The sequence below is a fragment of the Penicillium arizonense genome (genome assembly GCF_001773325.1).
Source record: "Penicillium arizonense strain CBS 141311 chromosome Unknown PENARI_contig049, whole genome shotgun sequence".
Taxonomy (NCBI): Eukaryota; Fungi; Ascomycota; class Eurotiomycetes; order Eurotiales; family Aspergillaceae; genus Penicillium; species Penicillium arizonense.
In genome coordinates, this window is record NW_019173326.1 from 27,819 (window position 1) to 47,824 (window position 20,006).

General features: G+C 45.7%; 6 protein-coding genes across 6 annotated transcripts; 3 read left to right on the top strand and 3 right to left on the bottom strand.

Moving 5' to 3' along the window:
- Positions 1 to 1,740: 1,740 nt before the first annotated feature.
- PENARI_c049G09999 (uncharacterized protein) lies at positions 1,741 to 3,884 on the bottom strand (the record flags this gene model as incomplete). The annotated part of the gene is made up of 8 exons (XM_022637359.1): positions 1,741 to 2,114; positions 2,168 to 2,227; positions 2,279 to 2,560; positions 2,610 to 2,667; positions 2,719 to 3,138; positions 3,190 to 3,294; positions 3,343 to 3,567; positions 3,654 to 3,884. 8 exons carry the CDS (start codon positions 3,882 to 3,884, stop codon positions 1,741 to 1,743), a joined length of 1,755 nt encoding a protein of 584 aa, XP_022482794.1.
- A 2,441-nt stretch (positions 3,885 to 6,325) lies between these two features.
- PENARI_c049G07683 (uncharacterized protein) lies at positions 6,326 to 6,899 on the top strand (the record flags this gene model as incomplete). Its single annotated transcript, XM_022637355.1, has 2 exons — positions 6,326 to 6,445; positions 6,492 to 6,899. The coding sequence occupies 2 exons, from the start codon at positions 6,326 to 6,328 to the stop codon at positions 6,897 to 6,899; spliced, it is 528 nt and encodes a 175-aa protein (XP_022482797.1).
- A 3,451-nt stretch (positions 6,900 to 10,350) lies between these two features.
- PENARI_c049G00015 (CFEM domain-containing protein) lies at positions 10,351 to 10,669 on the top strand (the record flags this gene model as incomplete). The annotated part of the gene is made up of 2 exons (XM_022637345.1): positions 10,351 to 10,564; positions 10,623 to 10,669. The coding sequence occupies 2 exons, from the start codon at positions 10,351 to 10,353 to the stop codon at positions 10,667 to 10,669; spliced, it is 261 nt and encodes an 86-aa protein (XP_022482785.1).
- A 2,444-nt stretch (positions 10,670 to 13,113) lies between these two features.
- On the bottom strand, positions 13,114 to 13,375 carry PENARI_c049G04378 (uncharacterized protein; the record flags this gene model as incomplete). The annotated part of the gene is made up of 2 exons (XM_022637351.1): positions 13,114 to 13,120; positions 13,179 to 13,375. The coding sequence occupies 2 exons, from the start codon at positions 13,373 to 13,375 to the stop codon at positions 13,114 to 13,116; spliced, it is 204 nt and encodes a 67-aa protein (XP_022482778.1).
- Positions 13,376 to 14,477: 1,102 nt separating this feature from the next.
- PENARI_c049G09032 (NYN domain-containing protein) lies at positions 14,478 to 16,393 on the top strand (the record flags this gene model as incomplete). The annotated part of the gene is made up of 3 exons (XM_022637357.1): positions 14,478 to 15,242; positions 16,236 to 16,264; positions 16,303 to 16,393. 3 exons carry the CDS (start codon positions 14,478 to 14,480, stop codon positions 16,391 to 16,393), a joined length of 885 nt encoding a protein of 294 aa, XP_022482793.1.
- A 2,164-nt stretch (positions 16,394 to 18,557) lies between these two features.
- On the bottom strand, positions 18,558 to 19,240 carry PENARI_c049G11425 (uncharacterized protein; the record flags this gene model as incomplete). The annotated part of the gene is made up of 2 exons (XM_022637364.1): positions 18,558 to 18,564; positions 18,627 to 19,240. The coding sequence occupies 2 exons, from the start codon at positions 19,238 to 19,240 to the stop codon at positions 18,558 to 18,560; spliced, it is 621 nt and encodes a 206-aa protein (XP_022482789.1).
- Positions 19,241 to 20,006: the final 766 nt, after the last annotated feature.

Consider the following 20,006-nt stretch of genomic DNA (forward strand, 5'->3'; position numbering starts at 1 on the left):
TCGACTAAGGTGATGAATTGAACCCATCTAGTCAGCCGACGAGTGACAATCCACCACATATACGCTATTACGACGTTCTGTTAAACGCAGATGAAAGTGGAGAAGGGGCCAATGTTGGAATGAGACGATGGAAGCGCTTGAAGCAAAGAAGACGAGCGGATGAACAGTGCACTCATCCTGTAGCGCTACTCGAACAACCTTTCCCTTGTGTTTAATATCACACTTCTATCCAAATGGCCCAACTTTCCTTATCTCAATAGTGTGATATTATTGAATAGCGTGCAGGCGATTGCTTGTCTTGTTTATCGTATCATCCTTTGAGTGGGAATATTCTGACTTGGGCCAACCATCTAAGCAAACCTTTATAAGGCCTGATTTGTTTTACTCGTTATTCCCGCATGAGCTCGTACATTGAATCAGCCTGTTTAATTGTCGCAAGATCCGCTCAACTTCCACCGGATGATAATTAGACGGCGACAATACGAACAATGTCTCCCAGGATGGGTTGACACTTTTGTGACTTTTTTGCTTGGACATCAAACTCATCCCCCAGAAAAATCGTTTTCTCATCAGGATACAAGGTGAGTCTTTTGAGTAGGTGTCCACAAAGGGCTTCCAGCATGATTGGACTGATGCTTCGTGCTCTACCACCTTATTGGGCGGTGCAATGACACTGTGGAACGTTCGTATATTGGAAGAAACTCCCAGGATAGTAAATACGCTTGCTGCAGCCAGCAGCCTGCGCCGTTTGCCATACAGATAGTTCTCCGTTGTGGGCCATATTGTGGACAAGCTCGTGGTTTGAAGGGGGTAGGTTAGGCGCCATCCTGGTATTACCACTCGTTAGGCAAATAATTAAGCGACGGATAAAATAGTTTAATTCACTGCCACCTTTCTAGAAGCGACCCAGCGCTATGAAAATTAAGATTATGTTGAGGATCACTTTGTATGTGGATGTTTCAGGTGGCTAGCCTAATATGACTCATCTCGTTATGCCTGTTCTCTATTTCTGTCGTCGATAGGACCTCTTCCCAATACGATACCGATGCGGATCGCTCGGCTTTTTCCAGATGGAGTCGGACGCAGTGGAAAGCTCTCTGATCAGGCTTTGTCGCTCTTAAGGAGGGCCGAGGGTGGAGTAGTCTACCCAATGATATGGTTGGCTAGTTGGCTACAGTGATGATCGGCCCTCGGCGCAGCCATTCGGGGACCAGCGTTCAAGTTTTAGACTGTCAGACTGTGGAGTCTGCGCGCCGCGTTGTGGTTACCAATCATTCTCTCACGCTAACCTTAGTCTTCTGCCTTGTTTGGTGACCATCTGCATAGTTATTCGAAGTTGGCCTCAAACCAAAGGCGGAAAGTGAAGGCGAAAGAAGCAAAAGGATTGACGAACCTCGATGAAGGAGGCAAAGCCAACTTATTATTAGCTGTTTCTTTTTCCGTCAAGGCTGCACGCAAACACGCTGGATTATCTCCAGGGTGAATCACGGGTCTCATGTGGTGACACCCTTGCTTCGTTTTGAACGGACTCCAGATAGGAAGATCTCCGCATCATCACGGTAACTATGGCTTGGGCTAGACAAGAACCTGCATACTGTAGTAGTTTTAATCTTGTTGATTCTAGTAGTTATCGTAAATTTTGAAACTTGGGCCAGATTAGGTGTGTTCAAATTAAAACACGCATAGATACAGTTTGTAAGTCCCCTCGCGCAGTTTCAGCTGTTGTTGTCAATCTCTTATTCAAGGAGAGTACTCAGAATCGCTGCTCTTAGCTTCCGCCTTCGCCAAAGTCTGCTCCTTGGTAAGTGTCGGGTTACGAATAACCAGAGCGAAGGCAATCAAAGGCACCGTGAGACAAATGCCAGTGATGCACAGCAGACGCTGGGTGTGTTGGTAGGCGAGAATAACGTTATCCCGATCAGGCGTGCCAACAGGGGTTTCAGCTGCGAACACGAGCGGCTTAGCGTAGACGTAGGCGGCCTGTGTCCCGTTGCCGAGTCTGCGAATGAGTTCGCCTGGTAGGACTTGGTTCCAGATTGCGCCGGAGATTGTGTTGCCTAGTGCGCTGCCGATGTTATAGGCGGCGAGGTAGAGACCGGTAATCACAGCGAGGTCTAGAATTGTTAGGGCGATTCCAGGGGTTGGATAATAAGGGAACGAAACTCACGTTCATGCATGGAAGCAACCTGGATACTGGCTTGCGCTGGGTAGGGGAACATTCCACCGGCTAACCCTGTTAGACATGTCCAACATCCAAAATGATTAGGTGATTACTTACCAATACCCAGCAGGACTTGCGCACCGATAACACCAGAGTGACTAGAGCTTGAAGCGCTTCCTCGGTAGTAAATCAGAATTCCGAACGCAACCATAAATAGGAGTGTTCCGGCCACGATGAACGGCTTCAACTGGCGAACTCTCATGACGATGAAGCCAAGGATAACACCGGTGATGACGGACACAAAGCTGTAAAGAGATGTGATCCGAGTCGCACTGAGAATTGATTCATCGAAGCTGACATAGAGGACTGTGTAGAGGAAGTCTCCTTGCACGTGCCACGCTGGAATAATATTAGATAGGAGGCAAACGGATGATATCAGCAGACATACCAGTGTTGAGCATAATAGGGATTCCAAGAGCACCCCAGACAGCACGGTCTTGAAGAAGCTTGACAAGTCGTTAGTGGCAGTTGGAAATAGTAATTGGAGAACGACTTACTTTGAAAGGCACCATAGGGTGCTTGCATGTTCTCTCCCAGTAAACCCAGACAGGAATCAACAAGAAACCTATAACGAGTGGCGCAATCACCTTAGCATTCTTCCACTGTGCAGTCACGCCTCCAGCAAGGGTAAATGGCACAAGGATACAAGCCAGCATGACAATCATCAAAATGATACCGACAACGTCTAAGTGCCAAAAGAGCTCCACCACCATCTGCTTTCCTCCCAGCAGCTCAAAAGAGCTCTTGTAGGACTTGAGTACCCCGGCTTTCTTTGAGCGTCGCTGAACGACGAAGAGGACTGTGAGCAGAGGCAGAGCACACATAGGGTAGATTATCGCGAACATCCCGATTCCCCACTGCCATGTAGTAACCTTAAGGACGGCCTCTGTCAAGTTTCCACTGATCCAGGTGTTGATCTATATGCTATCAGTATGAAGTAGGGTTGTGTTGAAGGTTTGATCGCTCACGATGAAAGGCAGGGCCGGGACGTAGGAGAATAGGAGACGAGAGCGAGAGGATGTAACGTCCGCGATCAGGACCTCGACTAGAAGCATGATACTGGTATATCCAATCTGCAAAGAGTTAGATGAGGCTCATCGGAGCATAAGTGGGATCATTACCTGATAGATCACAGCGCCCGCGGCGAAAGCTGACACGTTCTTAGCGCAGGTTTCAACAACAGTGCCCACAGTATAGAAGATGATCGACACGACGATAAGCTCTGCTCTACCGAAGACATCGGCAACTTTTGCCGCGGTAGGCTGGGCGGCAGCAGCGATGGCGGCTCGCAAGACATTGATGGTAGCAAGCAAACTGTGTTGACCATAGCTCTGAGTGGCATAAGCCTACAGACAATAAATTGTCTTAGCGTGTTTCCTGAGATTCATTCGACATCTTTTTCGATGTCAAGGTGAAGTGCCAGATCACGAACCTGGTATGGATAGCGAACTGTTCCATCCAAACCGTAAACATAAGCAATCAGGAAAATAGCAATGAAGAGGCAGACTCGATCGAACATTCGGAAATGCGACGTGATCACTTCAATGCGACGAACACCAGGGCTGCCCTTTCCGAGTAAGTTGACATCGTCAAGCACCGCAGCAGATTCATTGTTCTTCTCTCCGCGGTAGGGACCGGCAGGGATCTCAGTAACGAGCGACATCGTAGACCAAATCTCACACTTAGCTGAAGAAATTGAGAAAGAAACAATTCAGTGCTAGAGCTGAGAAGAAAAGTCTTCGGCCAAGGATACCAAGTAAAAAAGTCCAAGAAGAAAAAGAACTTCAAGTCAGAAGATAAATCAGCCATCCAATCTTATCTGATTGCATCGTGTGGATCTTGACTCCCAATTAGATAACTGCCGAGGCGCTAGGCTCTTGGTATTTATAAATAAACCAATCATGCTGCTTCACTAATACTCACCTCGTATTCAACCATGGAATCTGAACGTTTGACACGGTCCGTTCTCACTCTAGACTTTCCGATATCCACACTGCCGGATGTCTTCTGTTGCAGCATATAGATGCGGTATTACTCTCGACATTACCCTAAATATCATGTATACCAGGAGAGCACAGGTCGGATATCAAACCACTGATTTTTTGTTGGATTCTTTCGCCTCTGGAACAAAACCTTGATAGCATGTTTCTGATCAGTGAGCCAAATCTATGGAATTTCCAAAGCCAGGAAACTACCTGCCGTGGGAGATATCGAATGAAAGACCCACAGGAATAACAATGCTTGAACCATAAACAAGTCCGTCCCACAAGCGGGATTATCGTGATAGTAATGATTGAGGGAACTGTGTTAGCGTTGAAAAGACAGAGGCCCAAACGAGAACGGTAAGAGAAGGCAAGTTTTATAAACTCAAATTCACTCCGGGTTCAAATAAATACTCACATATGGTCAATGGATTGTCGAGACACTCCACTCTCGAGCAAAGTTTTGCCTTCTACTGGAGCATTCTGATCCGTGTCGCCTCTTATTAGTTATCGTGGATCAGGCGGGTGGACAGTGACCTGCATAGCAGGAAGTTGAGAATAAAGGATATACAAAATATACCAGATTACTTTGCCATCGGTTTGCCATTTCTGGTATCTGGCTGTATGTTTGATTAGAGGTTCCAATAAAGGACATTAAAAATAGTTAGTGAGGAAAATCGAAAACGCTACACCAAGTTACGGAAGAATACAGCCATGCCTCAACCCACGGAGGATTTCTCGGAAGCAACCCCACTGAGACATTCCTGGGGGTTCTCGGATCAGATAAAAGTTTCGAATAGGATCATCATGCTACCTGTGCCCACTAACCACTCCTTGGGTCAGTGGGGGCGTTGTGGCACGGATATGATGATCTTAATTAACGAGGCAGTTGAACTTTACTTGGCAAATTCAAATCCTTTCGCACGAAGGCAGTCCTTGGGTAAAAATTGAACCGTCCCAGTATCCACTTGTGGCTATGCGATAAACTCAATTCAAGACCAACCTGGTGGACAGATGTTCGCATAGATACATCGACCATCTAACCCAAATCTGCTTCTTTGATCGGCTGGCATAGGTGACATAGTGGATCTGGTAAGAATCACTTTCTCGCAAGCCCTTTCTAGCTAGTCGGCCCGCGATGTATCCATAGATGTCAGTATAGTGAAACTTCCAGTAGGGTTGAAGGGAAGAACTCATCAGGTGCCTCAAACCGAGGGCATGCTCGACTTTGCACAGCAAGTGAAGTATTGTGGAACGAATCGCTGGGAGGAGAGGACGTATTTATAGATTTCTTGGCTCCTGTCGCGTACGTGCTCTGCTAGGTAGCAAACGCTGGACACGATGCCTATCCTAAGTGAGGCCTGTTGCAACCCATGCCTCGTTCTACCGCAGCTATTTGCAGCGAAATTCCGGTGTCATTTTAGATGCCCACCGAGAGTAAAAAATGCTAGTCACGTTGAGAATGAGTCAAAGTGAGTCGGTTAAGAAACGTTGGCTCACTGTTGAACCTACGGTCTTAATATTGAGGCAATGGAAGCTGTTCATTCTTTGATTTTACCAAGAGCGCTCACATTTTCATTTAAGGAACATGAAAATTTTCTGGCCTCGCTTGAGTGTTGATTGTCTGAGCTGTGTGTGGTTCTGTCCGTGGTCGCGCGGGCGCGGGTACTCAACCCGTCAACCCGTTGAAGCTTGGCCGTCCTTCTTCACGGGAGTCAAGTTTTGAACTTGCGATCATGGTTGAGATAGATACCTTGTTTTTTTCGATTTTCTTTTCCGGTCTTCCAATTTTACTCTATTTACTTTTGGGATTTCTGAGCTCTTAAACGAATGTGGAAAATGCGTTGTGATTGAATATATATCTCCGGGACCTTTCATCACCAGTAAGCCACTAATATGAGGCACATTCACCAACCATCAACACCACGAGACTGATCACCAGCACCATCATTAAACGGACTGCTAACAGAGTGCTGAGATTGAAAAGCTGACTACGCTGATTGACTTTCATGGTGAAAATGAGACTGAGTACCTATCCACCGATGTCTTCTAGTCTATAAAAGCCTCCAAGAATTAGTGGACATGCTATTGCCCAGATACTCGACTTTCCCCTGCGATCAAGATGGATGCCCCTAACAGCACGCCAGACCAGGAAAAAGAAGGAGAACAACAGCCCAGTGCATTGCAAATCGTTTCTGAAAAAGAGAATTCGCAGGAGGCTTCTGATCATGTCCCTCCACTGGTAAGTAAGGCGGCTCAGCTTCCAATGCTCTTGCTGACTGTCACAGCTCGCTCCCTCGCAACAGGAAGCAGAAAAAAGACATACCTTGGCGACAGAGCCCTTTCAACCTATTTTGAAGGTGCTAGCAGACCTCGAACGCGACGATCCCAAGTTCGCCTTTCCAACAGGTCGAATTGTCGGACTCTATCGACGCCTATGGGAGTCGTGCGTGTCCAAACACATCGATGGCCAGAAGCTAGAGCAGAGCAATCATATCTTGAAGGAGGCTAGCAGACACCTGACTAAAGAGAGGGACGGATTTCAGCTTCGCCACGACAAGCAGCTGTCTCGGCTGCGCTTCTTTGAGCAGGCACTGGAATCATCTCGGGGTCGATTGACTAGGATCCTCGATGACTGTGATCACCCTTGCAGACTCAATCTACCAGGGTTTTTGGACAACGCAAGAGAAGAGTGAAGCATTGCATGTTTATATCTGTCCTATGTCTTACTTTAACAACTTGGAGATAATACGACAGAGCCGCAATTGAAAGAGAATTACCGCATGGAAGCATTCTATATTTGGCACGTATTTACTGTAAGAAGGGCATGAATAGCCGTCGTGGAATGCGGTAGAGGCTCCATACTAGGCCATAGGGTCATGCGGAAGCTAATGGCTATTTCACCAATCCTATGTCGGGCGACTGTGTCTAGCAACTGCCTGCCTGCGTACCGGATACAGATTCCCCAGGGCCGTTTCAACCCAGGGAAAAAAGAATATATGCTCTCCTATAGTCTCGCCAGATGTCGAACCAAACAGCTAGTCGACGCTCTATCTATTGCACCTCTTCGGGGAAAAAAAGCGAACGCTGACATGTAGAAATTATCGCTAGCCTGAGTAGAAATGAACGGAGAATCTGGACCCGTCCACTTGAAGCCGGACAGATTGTCGTTATTGGGGTTAAAAAACATTCATTCTATGGAGACCCCCGGTCCCATATTCTGCAGGCTCGGTTTCATCCTAGATAATATGTCACAGATCCAGATCCGTGGCAAGACATGAGGGCGCTGTCGATATACAGCATAGATAGAAATCAGTTTCACCACTTGATTCACATAGATTCTTATCCGAACCCTACTTTAAAACACGCTAATCCATCTTTGATCTAGCTCCTTTCAAAATATCGAAATTGCTTGTAACAGAGTCACATGATATCCACTCCCGTATTTTACTAGAAATACCATACAATTGATACTCAACACCGTGATTTTTCGCATCGCTCGTCCGCCCGAGGACCGCATGACCCCTCTTGGATCATTGGAGTTGATTGTCCAACATACCATAGATTGCGCCTTTGTATCTACACTCTCGCTACGTTGATCGTGGGTACTTGACTCATTCGTAGTTTAAACCTAGGCTCCTTAGCTGTGGCGAAGTTTGATCGGGTCACGTGGCTCCCTTCATAAATAAACTTGTTGCTAAGCTGACTTCTTTCTCTTATAAATATTTCCTTCTTAATAACGCTCCATCAAACCCGTCTCTAGTTCTACACAAAATGATGCCGCTCTTAGGAGAATTCATACAAATCCACGATCTTCTTCCGCATCTATCTTTACTCGGTCAAATTTTTAAGTTTGACAACGACCACGGGGACTCAATGCTTCTCGGAGAAATTCCAGATCCAAGTACCGCCGAGAACTGTCTGAAGAAAATATCGCAGGACCAGACGTTGTGTGAAAGGATTTATGTCGCCCGAGAAGAAGGCGCAAAGATATACATGGTGGCAGGGGAGAACCGCTATTATGAGATTGAATTCGATTCAATAGACTTTCAGTCTCCAGACGGGATTACTCGGAAGTGGGGTCGTTTGGGTTCGGTCCCTGTGGATGGGTTTGATGAGAGCTTTAAAGAGCAAGGTGGATGGATGAACCCTGCATTCTCTCGCAAAACAAACCCCTATATCTTGATTCCGCGTCTAGGAAAAGAAACCGATGGTGCGATCTTTAGGCAAGCTATATCGGAGGTCATTTGCGAACCTGCTTAACCTTAAGCCTCGCTGCAGCGGTTGGCGGCTTATCCTACAGCGCTCGGCAAAGGACCACCAATACATTCTATCGTTCGATTTGGCCTATTTGCAGAGTCAACGTTCTTAGAATCATACAGGCCTGATACAGAACCTATTTTTTATACTGTTATTTACACCCGTACTGCCCTGAAACGAACGAAGTGAGAAAAAGGGAATGATCAACACGGATGTACGTGCGCACGAGACGTTGCAAAAAGTGGTGGCTTAACTACGTATAGACTGTTCTGCCACGCACTTCGCTCATCGCTCTTCCTGCCCACTGGTACCTGCATTATTGTCGCTTTCTTCGGACTAGATGGTCTTGGCTTTCGGGTTCTAGGGTTTTGTCTGCATACTTATGCACGTTCACTAGCTATTATTGCTTCGTCTTATGCACTTTACCCTTCGTTTTATTGCAACGTTTTGCTGTTTATTACCACCACGATTTCAACTTAGTATGTTCTCTCCTGTATTTGCCCCTCTTGTTGCTTTTGTGTCCTTGTTCCGAAATGTTATCTAATCGGCCTTGCTATGACTGTGGGCGCCAAGTTCGTCTATCTAAAACCATTCAACCACCGAGATGTCCTGCTTGTCGACTCGATAGGCGGTCTAGAAAGCGGAGTGAGTACCATCCTTCCAAATTAGGACTAGCGCATTCTCGATTACTGGCTGGGAATTGGGTAAGAAGAGTGGAGGTAACGTAACGTATTTCACATGCGAGCTGCGCACACAAGCGAGCTGCGCACCCCAAAACACCATACTAAATGGGATAAATTACAACTTGATATCTCAACAACCACGTTTTTATTTTATTTTATTGCTTTTCGATAGCTATTGATAAGACTTTTCAACCCTATATATCAAATTCAAGGAAATCGATACGCTGCATTATCATGGTATTCGAAAATTACGTTGCTATGAGTCAGAAATATATATATCTTATTCACTGAGTTATCAAAATTCTTTAAACTCCCTAAAGAGCCTAGATATCACCCTAAAAGCATTGTGCTACAAGGCAAAGTCCCTATAGACCACCGTTGTTGAGATATCAAGTTGTAATTTATCCCATTTAGTATGGTGTTTTGGGGTGCGCAGCTCGCTTGTGTGCGCAGCTCGCATGTGAAATACGTTATTTCACATGCGAGCTGGACACCCAAGCGAGCTGGACACCCCAAAACACCATAGTAAATGCGATAAATTACAACATAGTATCACAACAACCATAGGTTACAGGGACTTATCCTTATAAACGAATACTTTTTAGGTGGTATCTAGTCTCTAAGAAGAGTTTAATGAATTTCTATCCCTTAATGATTGAGATATATATATATCTAGCTCCTGGCAACGTAATTTTCGATACCGCAGCATTGTAGGTTTTAGATCTCTTCAAAATTGATATATGCTAATAAAAAGCCTTGTCAACCGCTATTGGCAAATCAAATAATAAAATAAAATAAAACCGTGGTTGTTGAAATATCAGTGTAGAATATATCGCATTTACTATGGTGCTTTGGGGTGTCCAGCTCGCTTGGGTGTCCAGCTCGCATGTGAAATACGTTATAACTGATTCCGAAAACTACTGTATAATCCGCTGTTGATCACTGTTCGATGACACATATCTATGCCCTTGGGCCTATCGGGAAATGGTGTGATATCACCTGTAGTATCTCTTGCGCTATTAAACCTAAAACGCGATCTGCGGGACGAAGGCGGCGATCTCTAGATGCAGAAAGCGATATATATATAGGGGATTGATATGGTGACCCCCCTTTGGATAATGCGAACCCCCCTATCTTGGTGTCCGTCACTACTTCGCACTCGCTCGAAACTCTTTCACCCTGCACTGAACAAATCCCCCTCAAAATGAAGAACTTGGCCGTCATTATCGCTATTGTTGCCGCGGTGCAGGCCCAGTCTATCGATGACGTCCCGCCCTGCGCCCGGGATTGTTTAAGAAATTCCACAAAAAAGGTTACGTTGTGCGCTGAATCAGATTTAAGCTGCGTTTGTGGGAAATTCGATCAGATACGAGGCGACGCCGCTGGCTGTGTTCTCGGCGCCTGTGGGGCTGATACGGGTTCGTTTCTTAACCTAACAATTAAGACAAGATCCGTTAACTAACGGGCAACTTATAGGCAAGGTCCTGGACGCAACAAAACAACTCTGCGAACCCCTGGCCTAGTTAGAGCTCCCGAGAAACGACTATGATTTGGTCGAACGCCTATGTCGAGAAAAGTGGGGTAGTAAGATACACCCGAAATAGTTTAGTTTTATGTGTCGTGATTTCTTCGTTTGGACTAGGGGATTCTCGACACTCCGAGAATCAGGACTTACAACCCCCCCATTCCCTAGCAAGCAAGGACACCCTAACATGTCTTCGCTTTATCCGCTCTTTTTATCTTTTCTGCAACTGAATTCAACTCATCTTTTTGGATTGGTTCCCCTTGGTAGATTAGCCCTATTCTTGTATATAATGCCGTAACGTATTAGCTTGCTGTGACCAAGAGGTTAGAGTGAAAAAGTACGGTTTTCTTAAACACCGTTCCGCAGAATACGAGTAAATCGACATGAACTAGGGTATTGTGATCTTGTAACAGGAATGGCCTGTACTAGCTATGAAATACTAAGGATATACTAGCCGATTAGAGCAACGGAATCAAAAAGGGGAGATGCAATAGAGGAGACGAAAAGAGTGTTGATTCCGGTTCTCTAAACTGCCAGCGGTCGAGGGCGTTGAAATACCCTCTAGAATACCTGTGACTCCGAGGTTACATATACAAGGTGGTGAAATGTGGCAAAAGTACGCGTAATCTCAATACCTAATACTATGTCCTCGGAAACCTCAAAGTACCGTTTTGAGTCAACCACCAATTTTCCTTCTATACTGGCACTAGGGTTTTGGAAAATAATTTGTGAGAGGAACTAGGCACAAGCCAGATTTTGAAGGACATAGTACTACTTGATTCCTTAACAATCAGTTCGTTTGTGTCACGGGCTGTTTATCAGGACAGGGGCCTGTTAACTAGTTAGGTAAAGAGAATAGGATGGTGTATAGAGACGAAACGCCGAAGCCAGATTGTAACAAGACTGATTCTTGGGGAACCCTCAAGAACCCTCTCCTCGATATTCTATTTATCGGCAGGGCTTTCCCAAGGCTAGACACGATTAGTTTTGAAATCGAACATAAGGAGAGCAAGGAGAGTACACATCTTGCGTAACATGAGAGCATGGTTTGCTCAATACCTGTACTTCAGCTACGCCAGCACCTCACCGCCGATTGTGTACCGGAAGACTATAGTCTCGAAGAACATAGTCGGTAACCCACAATCAGGATGACCCATAAGGAAACGACTGCACCGACGGCGTCTTTCATAGCACCATTTGTGGAGAAACCCCAGTTAGCCGCAAAGTTTTGTTGCGTTCGTCACTGCTAAATCCTTGCCCGTTCTCGCCGCTAATTGGTCGATTTGGGCCGCTAAGGGCTTCATTCTGCGTTTCTCTATACGTTTCCCATGCATGACTAGCTCGTCCTTATTGTATAGCACTCTTCTTGGCTTAACATACTGCTACTTACTTCCACGCTTTACCTCGTGATTTGCTGAGTTGTGGAGTCCCCACCGTGCTTAGCCTTCCCTAGTCCACGCTTTTATGTCTTGCCTTTACGGCTCTAGGGCTTTGTCTGCTCTGGTTCGCACGTTTGCCTTCTGTGCTTACCTCCTCAAAATGAACCCTCTCTCAGCGACCAGCAATATCCTGAGCCAACTAGAACAAATGCCCCAGATGATGAGGACGACGAAAGCACACAAATCACGTGGCCGGACACGGCAGACGGAGTCAAGGCCTTACCTCGTGCTAGCACTCCCACTCCAGAGAGACGCTCTCAAAGGCCAAGGAAAGCTTCATATGTGTGATATACTCGCGCTGTCAAAAAATAACAAATGTTAGCGAATTTAACAGATTTCTTAGTTGCTTTTTTTTCGATTGCGTTTATTAGTCATTTGACCTTTCCTCTCATTGGTCAATCTTAATTAAAATGCAACTCTTAACAGCAATCCACACATTTTGATGTTTCTTTTCACCTTTCTGTCTCTCATTTCCAGTTCTTCGTTTCAGGGCCGATGCGCGCAACTCTCCCAATATCATGATCACGCTCCGACGGCGCATACGTCAAGCTGCTTGATGGAAGTTGGTCCTGGGTAGGTGTCCACAATGAGTCAGGCGGGTCATCCGAGGTTAGCGCAAACTGAGCGGGCGTAGACGGACGGACTAGTGCTGAGAAAATCTTTGAAAGGAAGTTCAGACGGATGCATGTTCGGCGTAAGCGCGAGTCGTTCATCCTCTCTGGTTTTAGGCATGGATCGTAAATTACCGGATCATCATCATAGCTGGATGTGCTAATTACTTGTCGCAGCTAAAAAGCACCTCCTGTGCCCCACGTCAATAAACATGGCTAATTGGTATATACATCTTCAGATCCACTTTGTGTCGATACCGCAGGCCAGCTATCATATCTTCCAAAGGCATTGTCAGGACCACAGTAACACCGCGCAAATGCTTTCTGCTCGATACCCGATATATGCATCAATCCATGAAGGTAGCACCAAACGAATTCTCTTTTTTCACTCATCAACATCTCTCCGATCATTCGGTCCGCGTCAGGATTATCCAGAACAAACTGCGCTTTCACAAACGGATCCGAATCAGGTGCAATGACTCGAGCGATCATATCTCTGTCATCAAAGTTGCGAAACGTCTGTTCACGGTCGTGGATTGCGACTCCGTTAAAATCACATGCAGGGATAACCTCCTTGCGGTGGATATCGACGGCCGTGTCGTATTTGTAACGAGTTCGATCGAAAATGTACGCCGGGCGGTCATTCGTAACCATGGTCGTGGATACAACTCCCATTCGCTTAAGCAACCACTGCTTTATGCGCTCCGCGATAACTGCTTCGGAAGCAATGTCTTGGTCAGGAGCGAGGACTGTGGATCGACGTTTGAGATCATTCAAATAATCTCTTAATGATGGAAATCTGCTTTCAAGCGTTCGACGCCATTCTATGCCGCTCATTACAATATCTAAACAAATCCAGACTGAAAGATATATGTATTTGTAGGGCAAGAATGATGACTAAGGATACGAAGGGAATTTGTGGCCGAAAAGCGAACAGGGATAACCTTTTGGTTGGTTGTTGAATGGGCGGATTTTGTCCGGCGAAGGAGGGTGTATTTATGTTAATTTATTGTCACGTGATAACATTCATTTAGAATACCGCTAACACGCTTTTGGGACAAGCACCATTACTTGGAAAGAATGACCCACGACAGGCTTATGACACGGATCAAGGTTTCGATGTCTTCCTTGAATAGTGTATCAATGTGTCCGGTCACCGGTCTGGAAAAAGAGTGTGCCAAAGGTCATTGTCGCCATGCGGGCTTGAAGATAGCTGTTTGAGGTGGTTAAATCCCAGTGAATGGTATACATTGATACTCGAAATCGATTTTACCTTCAATCTCTCGCTCTTTGTCTCCCTTACGGCCCACATCTCAAGCGAACTCGGTGGTATCAGAAGGTCTTTCCGCCTACTTTGCATTTGTGCTTATATCTTCGAGGAATTGGCGTATATCACAGTAACTTGTTTCGTAGTATTCCTCATATATAAGTGATTAGGACCGTACCTTAAAAACATATTGATATATCCTCAGATTAGCGCATTTAAACTTAGCGAAACATCATCATATCGCATCATATCTCATGAATATATATCATCATAGATATGTCAAGAAGCAGTCATATATGCCGCGTAATTGGTCGCTGGTGCGAAGAGGCTCGTGTTGGATTATTCATCCCCCCCCCCAATCACGTTAAGTCCGCGTTCATTAGAACCTATGAAAGGCCACTGATCACCTACAGTACGTTTTTAAAGTTTCAAGCATGTGACTATACCAGGGCTTGAAGTGTGACACCAGAATGACGCCAGATATTGACCATGACAACGACCACGAGAATCTCTCTCTTCTATACACGCATGCAGCCATGGCTTGCGATACCACTCCTAAACTTGTGGTTCTTGTTGACGCTGAAAACGCGCAATTTTGCAGAGATCGCGAAATATGGCACAGCTCATGTAAAGCGGGCCTTTGGGGACTGGACCGATCATAGGTTGGACGGCTGGAGCAATGAGCTTCTCAATCAGCCTATCCAGCCTATTCAGCAGAATGCGTACACTCATGGCAAAAATACAACCGACTCAGCTATGATCATAAACGCGATGGACCTCTTACACTCGAACTGCGTCGATGGCTTCTGCCTCGTCTCTAGCGACAGTGACTTCACCCCATTAGCCACTCGATTGCGCGAGTCTGGACTAATGGTATTTGGATTTGGGGAGCGCAAGACGCCTAAAGCTTTCGTCGCTGCGTGCGACAAATTCATATATACCGAAGACCTTGTTTACCCTTCAGGGCTTGCGCCGCATTCAGATAGGGCTGAAGTTCCCCAAAGCCATAATTCAGTCCAACAGGCCAAAGAAGATAGTCACCCTGCTATTCGGCAGCAGAACACGACAGAGAACTCTCTCGATAACAGTGGGTGGGCCAGGCTATCTGATGTTGGTAAGCATCTCACAACACAACACCCGGAATTCAACATCTTCACACAAGGATACTCCAAGCTCAGCAAGCTATTCTCTGATTCGCCTAATTCTGATATCGAACATCGCCTTTCTCAAGCAGACAAACCACCGGAATTATACGTACGAAAACGGAAAACTCCTCCTAGGTCTGCGCAGATCTGGCTTATTCCGGCTCTATCAATATTTATGAACTTACCGTAATTAATTTTATGGGCTATCTAGTAGCAATCTACTTCATGTCTTTACTTGTTCTCTAGTGACTTGCATGTCCGCTATAATACAGTACACAACTACTTCATTCTCACTTTGAGTGGTATTTAGTCTAGCGTTCTAGGGAAAGGATATCATATAACTTTGTGCAATCAAAATCTGCGTGGTTATCTGCAGGAGAGCTGAGTAACGATAAGCGGGGAATCAAAATCAACAACAATGGAGCTGAAATGGCGGCGAGAGACGCAGGAGGACCTACTATGAAACGAAAGCTCAAAAGTCTCTATTTTATAGTGCTGTAACCTTGTGGATGAACGTTCGCATGGGGACACGGGCAGGGCAATTGGAAGATAAAAAGCGGCTGTGGTCACTGGTGTCGGATGAATTCAGGAGACGCCTAGTTTAGCGAGGAAAGGAAAGGAAGTTGTGCAGACTATATAAGGGTACGCGGCGAAAGAACAGTTCCTTTGGTTTACTTGCACTTTGAGGGCAGAAAATGCCAGCGATGTGGCACCGCCCTCATTTTACCCAGGCTTTTGTTAGCCTTACTGATTGACCAACATTCGACAAGCAGACTTATACAAACAAACTCGAGGACTTGCTGGCTCATAAAAACGCAATTGACTTAAGTCTCGAGAGTCATTTACCTACCTTTTCATGGCTCCAGGTATTGTTTTTGTCCACGACAAATGAATCTAACCCGGAAACCTCAACACCCTGCCCGAGCGAAGTTCATCCCGCTACTTTCCATTAGGAAGAGCAAAAAAAAACCTCCGCAGGAAGATTCGGCTGGTTAAAGAATGCGGTGCTCTGCCAACCTCACTGATAGATGATCTTTGTCGATCTTCGCAGTCCGAAGGATATAAAAACCAAAGCCCTCCTACAGGAACATGGATATAACAGGGTGATCCTGCCTTCCAGCGTGACAACCTGTACGGCTCTGTCGCTGCTAACTGGCACAATCATCTAGTGGTCCTGTCTTCCAGCGTGATAACCTGCACAGCTCTGTCACTGCTACCTGGCACGATCACCTAGTGGCTTACCGCTACCTCCAGCGATAGGACAGACACCTCTTCGTGGTGCTGGAGATCATTACTAAAACGAGCTATCGTTTCAGGAAGCTAAGATCTGTCCTTGGGAAAGGCATTTGACTGATTGGTATATGGAGTCTACTGTACGAGACAGGCCGCAACCCTTCGCTACCACCCGCAACTGATCGAGCACGCAATTGGGACGAAGTGCATGAGTCAGATGGTAATCGAAAAGCCGCTCCCTGAGTTAAAATAAAATATTGGCACGATTGCGCGCCATACCACACAAATGGATTTGATTCGTTGGACAATCCCCCTGACTAATTGATCCCCTTTCACACTAACGAATGCACGTAATTCATTGCCTTGGTTGACATCATCACTATTTGCTCTGGGACACGAAGGTGCAGGCTGTCTCGCATTCTCTCCACTATCAAGACTTCCATTGAGATGGAGGCCGATATTGCATATCACATGGCTCGAAGGGCACTTCGGTTTCCCTTGGAGAATATCCCAAATTACGAGGACGACTTTTGTTCGCTTATCGCGCTCGACCTTCTGGCATCGCGCTACGACCTGGGGGATCCTGTATCAAACATCTGGGAAGCACGCTTGCAGCCAAATAACTGCCGAGACATATTTGATCTCATATGTTCAATAGCACGCGGCTACCAAGTAAACTGCCAATTTTTGCTTCCATTTTTCCGACATCGGATTGAGGATGAAATTATGAGATATCTGAACGAAGCCAATGAGCCACGCACTCGAATAGTGCTCTCTGACGCACTCGTTAGGTGTCAAGATGAAACTGCTAGAGATTTGCACTCTAGAAATTATTATGACCAAAAAGCGGAGGAAGCATTGGAGTATCCCTATGACCCTGATTTTGATAGTGAAGATTATTACGAACATGAAGATAGGCTCCAAATGGACGATAGCTACAGGGAAATGTGGAGAGGAAATATGCAAAGAAGAGAGGACTTTGACATCTGGCAACGGACGTCGACCCAAGCAAATTGGAAAGGGCTATTTCAAAAGGCGGTGGAGTTTGTTGTGCAAGGACCAACGCCTGGTTTTCGGTTTGATCTTCTCGACTAAAACCGGTCTGCTATCCTACTGCTAAATTCGAAATCGGCTTCCATATTTTACTGTATCACAAAATAAAAGACCACCTCAGTGGCGTGTAGCCAAGGGCCTTTGAAGAAGTAATCACATATTCTTTCCAACATCGGGGGTTTGACGCTTCGTTGCGGGTCCACGAAAAGTTGGGAGTTTCTACGCCTTCCAAATTGACGAAGATTGCTTGAAATCGTATTAGCCTTCGAGTGATTTACGGGATTGGCGAGCACGTGGTATTAATGGACAATGCATTTCGATACTCAGAAGAATTTTATCAACAGATTAGCATGTTTTGAAATAGGGTTGGGGACAGTCTATGAGAGTAAGGTGGTGAAAATGATTTCGAACCATCCTGTATAAGTTCATATACGTGACGGTAATAGACTGAAAGATCCTAGCCTCTAGAAAAGGCTAGGATTTCTTTCTTTACAGTATTAATGTGGATGTGGACCGAAGTCGTTTTTCTGGTCGATAATACGATGCAAGCGCCCCCAATGCCGAGCATTTGGGGTCGGCGACTAACTAGCAAACTGTCGCTTTTTGAGGATAATTGAAGAAAACCTGACAGCTACATCCCCTATGGCCATATATACTAGAATGAGTATTAATGCAGGTTATATAGGCTTTCGCTTTTTAACGATAAAAGACTAATGCCAAGAGCGGTTAGGAGTAATTTCGGAGTCATCCATTGGCTGTCAATGAAATGTTTGAGGGCTTAAACAGGAATAAACTAGCAGAGTGATCATTTATATAAGCCAAACTTGAGATAATTCGACATTTTCGAACATTTTCGACATTGAAATGATATAAAATCATGACGATGCAGACGGCAGCGAACGGCTCATAGGTCCAGATTTACTGACAGCTCTCCCTTTCCTATGTGCCTGAGAATGGCAATGATACCGCAAGCCAACCACGGCCATATACTCTCACACCAATACCCCTGCCAGTTCTTTGATTCACCTTTCCGTTCTAGTGCAATTGGAGCACAAATTAACGATCTAGTCATTCATATAAACCTGGCAAACCAGGGTGTCCCCGAAGAACAACGAATTTAATGGAGACAAAAGGTTTATTATTGTCTGCCGCACAAGTTAGCAATCCAGGAACTAAAGCCAGTCGACAGAAGAAAATTGTCACACACAGTAGTTGCAGCGTTAGGTCCCCTCTGATCTTTGCTTTCAATTCAACTTCCACATCCAGATTCAAGTCCAACCTCAACTTTAATTGATCGTTCTTTGCCGACTGAGGTTTTACTTCCGTGGTCTCTGTCACTTGCTCGACAGGTCCAGTTGCTGCTTTTGGAACAAGTTCATTGGCCCGCTCTATCTGGCCCTGGGTTTCCGGAGGGTTAAGCATGTGGCTCACGCGCCTTTCCTGTACCGCCCGTTGTTCGCGCTCGATGCCTTGATCTTGATATGGATCTTGTGACTCTGCCGAAATCCGACGGGCTCTCCGGTGGTGTCGAGTACGCTGGTTCTGTTTTTCAACCTGCGGTGCAGCCTGAGGTGAAGGTGTTCGTCGGTCATTCTGTCTCGGTTCTGTGGAATTGCTACCCAAGTTTGCGGAAGGGGAATTTGACTTGGTAGAGTCTGGGACACCATTCAATCTTTGCTCGTTAAAGCCGTTTGTTCCTGGATCTGAAGTTGAACCCTTTCGCAGCTTGGGAGGTCGGAGTTTTGGGGGCTTCCTATTCGGCGCGGAACCACTTGCGCTACCATTCGCGTTTTGAATATCCTGATTAGACTGCGCTTGCATTATGATAACAAAATACAGTCAAGTGTTGTTTTAGATAGAGATATGAATTGTGAATTGCTATGAGAATTTCCTTTGCCCATGTTGCAATTGCATTCAGTTCGCCCCGCTGACGTCAGGATAGGCTTGATCAGGACATAAAGAACAACAAGAACCTTGCCGAGTCTAGATTCTCGCAGATGATGAAGAGCCCCCGTTAAGTCAGCCACAGACATAGAAGCGATGTTAAAACTTGTTTCGAGCTAATAAAAAGGTCCGATTCAAGGTACATATGCTCGGATCTTCCGGTTGAGAACCAATAAAATTGATCATACCCGAGGATCTGCAACGTCATGACCTATGGGAACCGTGGATGCGAGCTGTGACTTGATTATGTGATCCATTTTCATTTACCTGATTATAAGCCTGCGAGATTCGTTTCTCATTTATTCAGATCACTGAATATGGATACCGTCACCACACAGAAGAAGCCAACACTTCCAAAAGACGCAGTTCATTCCAGCGAAGAGGATGAATCTGATTCCTACAGCGACCAGGAAGATTCTTTACAAGACAAACACACAAGCGAGACCAATCAACTGGAAGGATCAAATCCCAATTCTATAACGACATCTGAAACCGAGTCAATCGAAACCGAGTCTATCGAAAGAGAAGTCTTAGCCCAAGATGATAGACATGCACCCACAACAGAAGTGATTCGAAGAAAAACGAGTGCGGCATTACCGGCAAACAGAGGAATAGCTCCAATACAACCGATATCTGAGCAGAA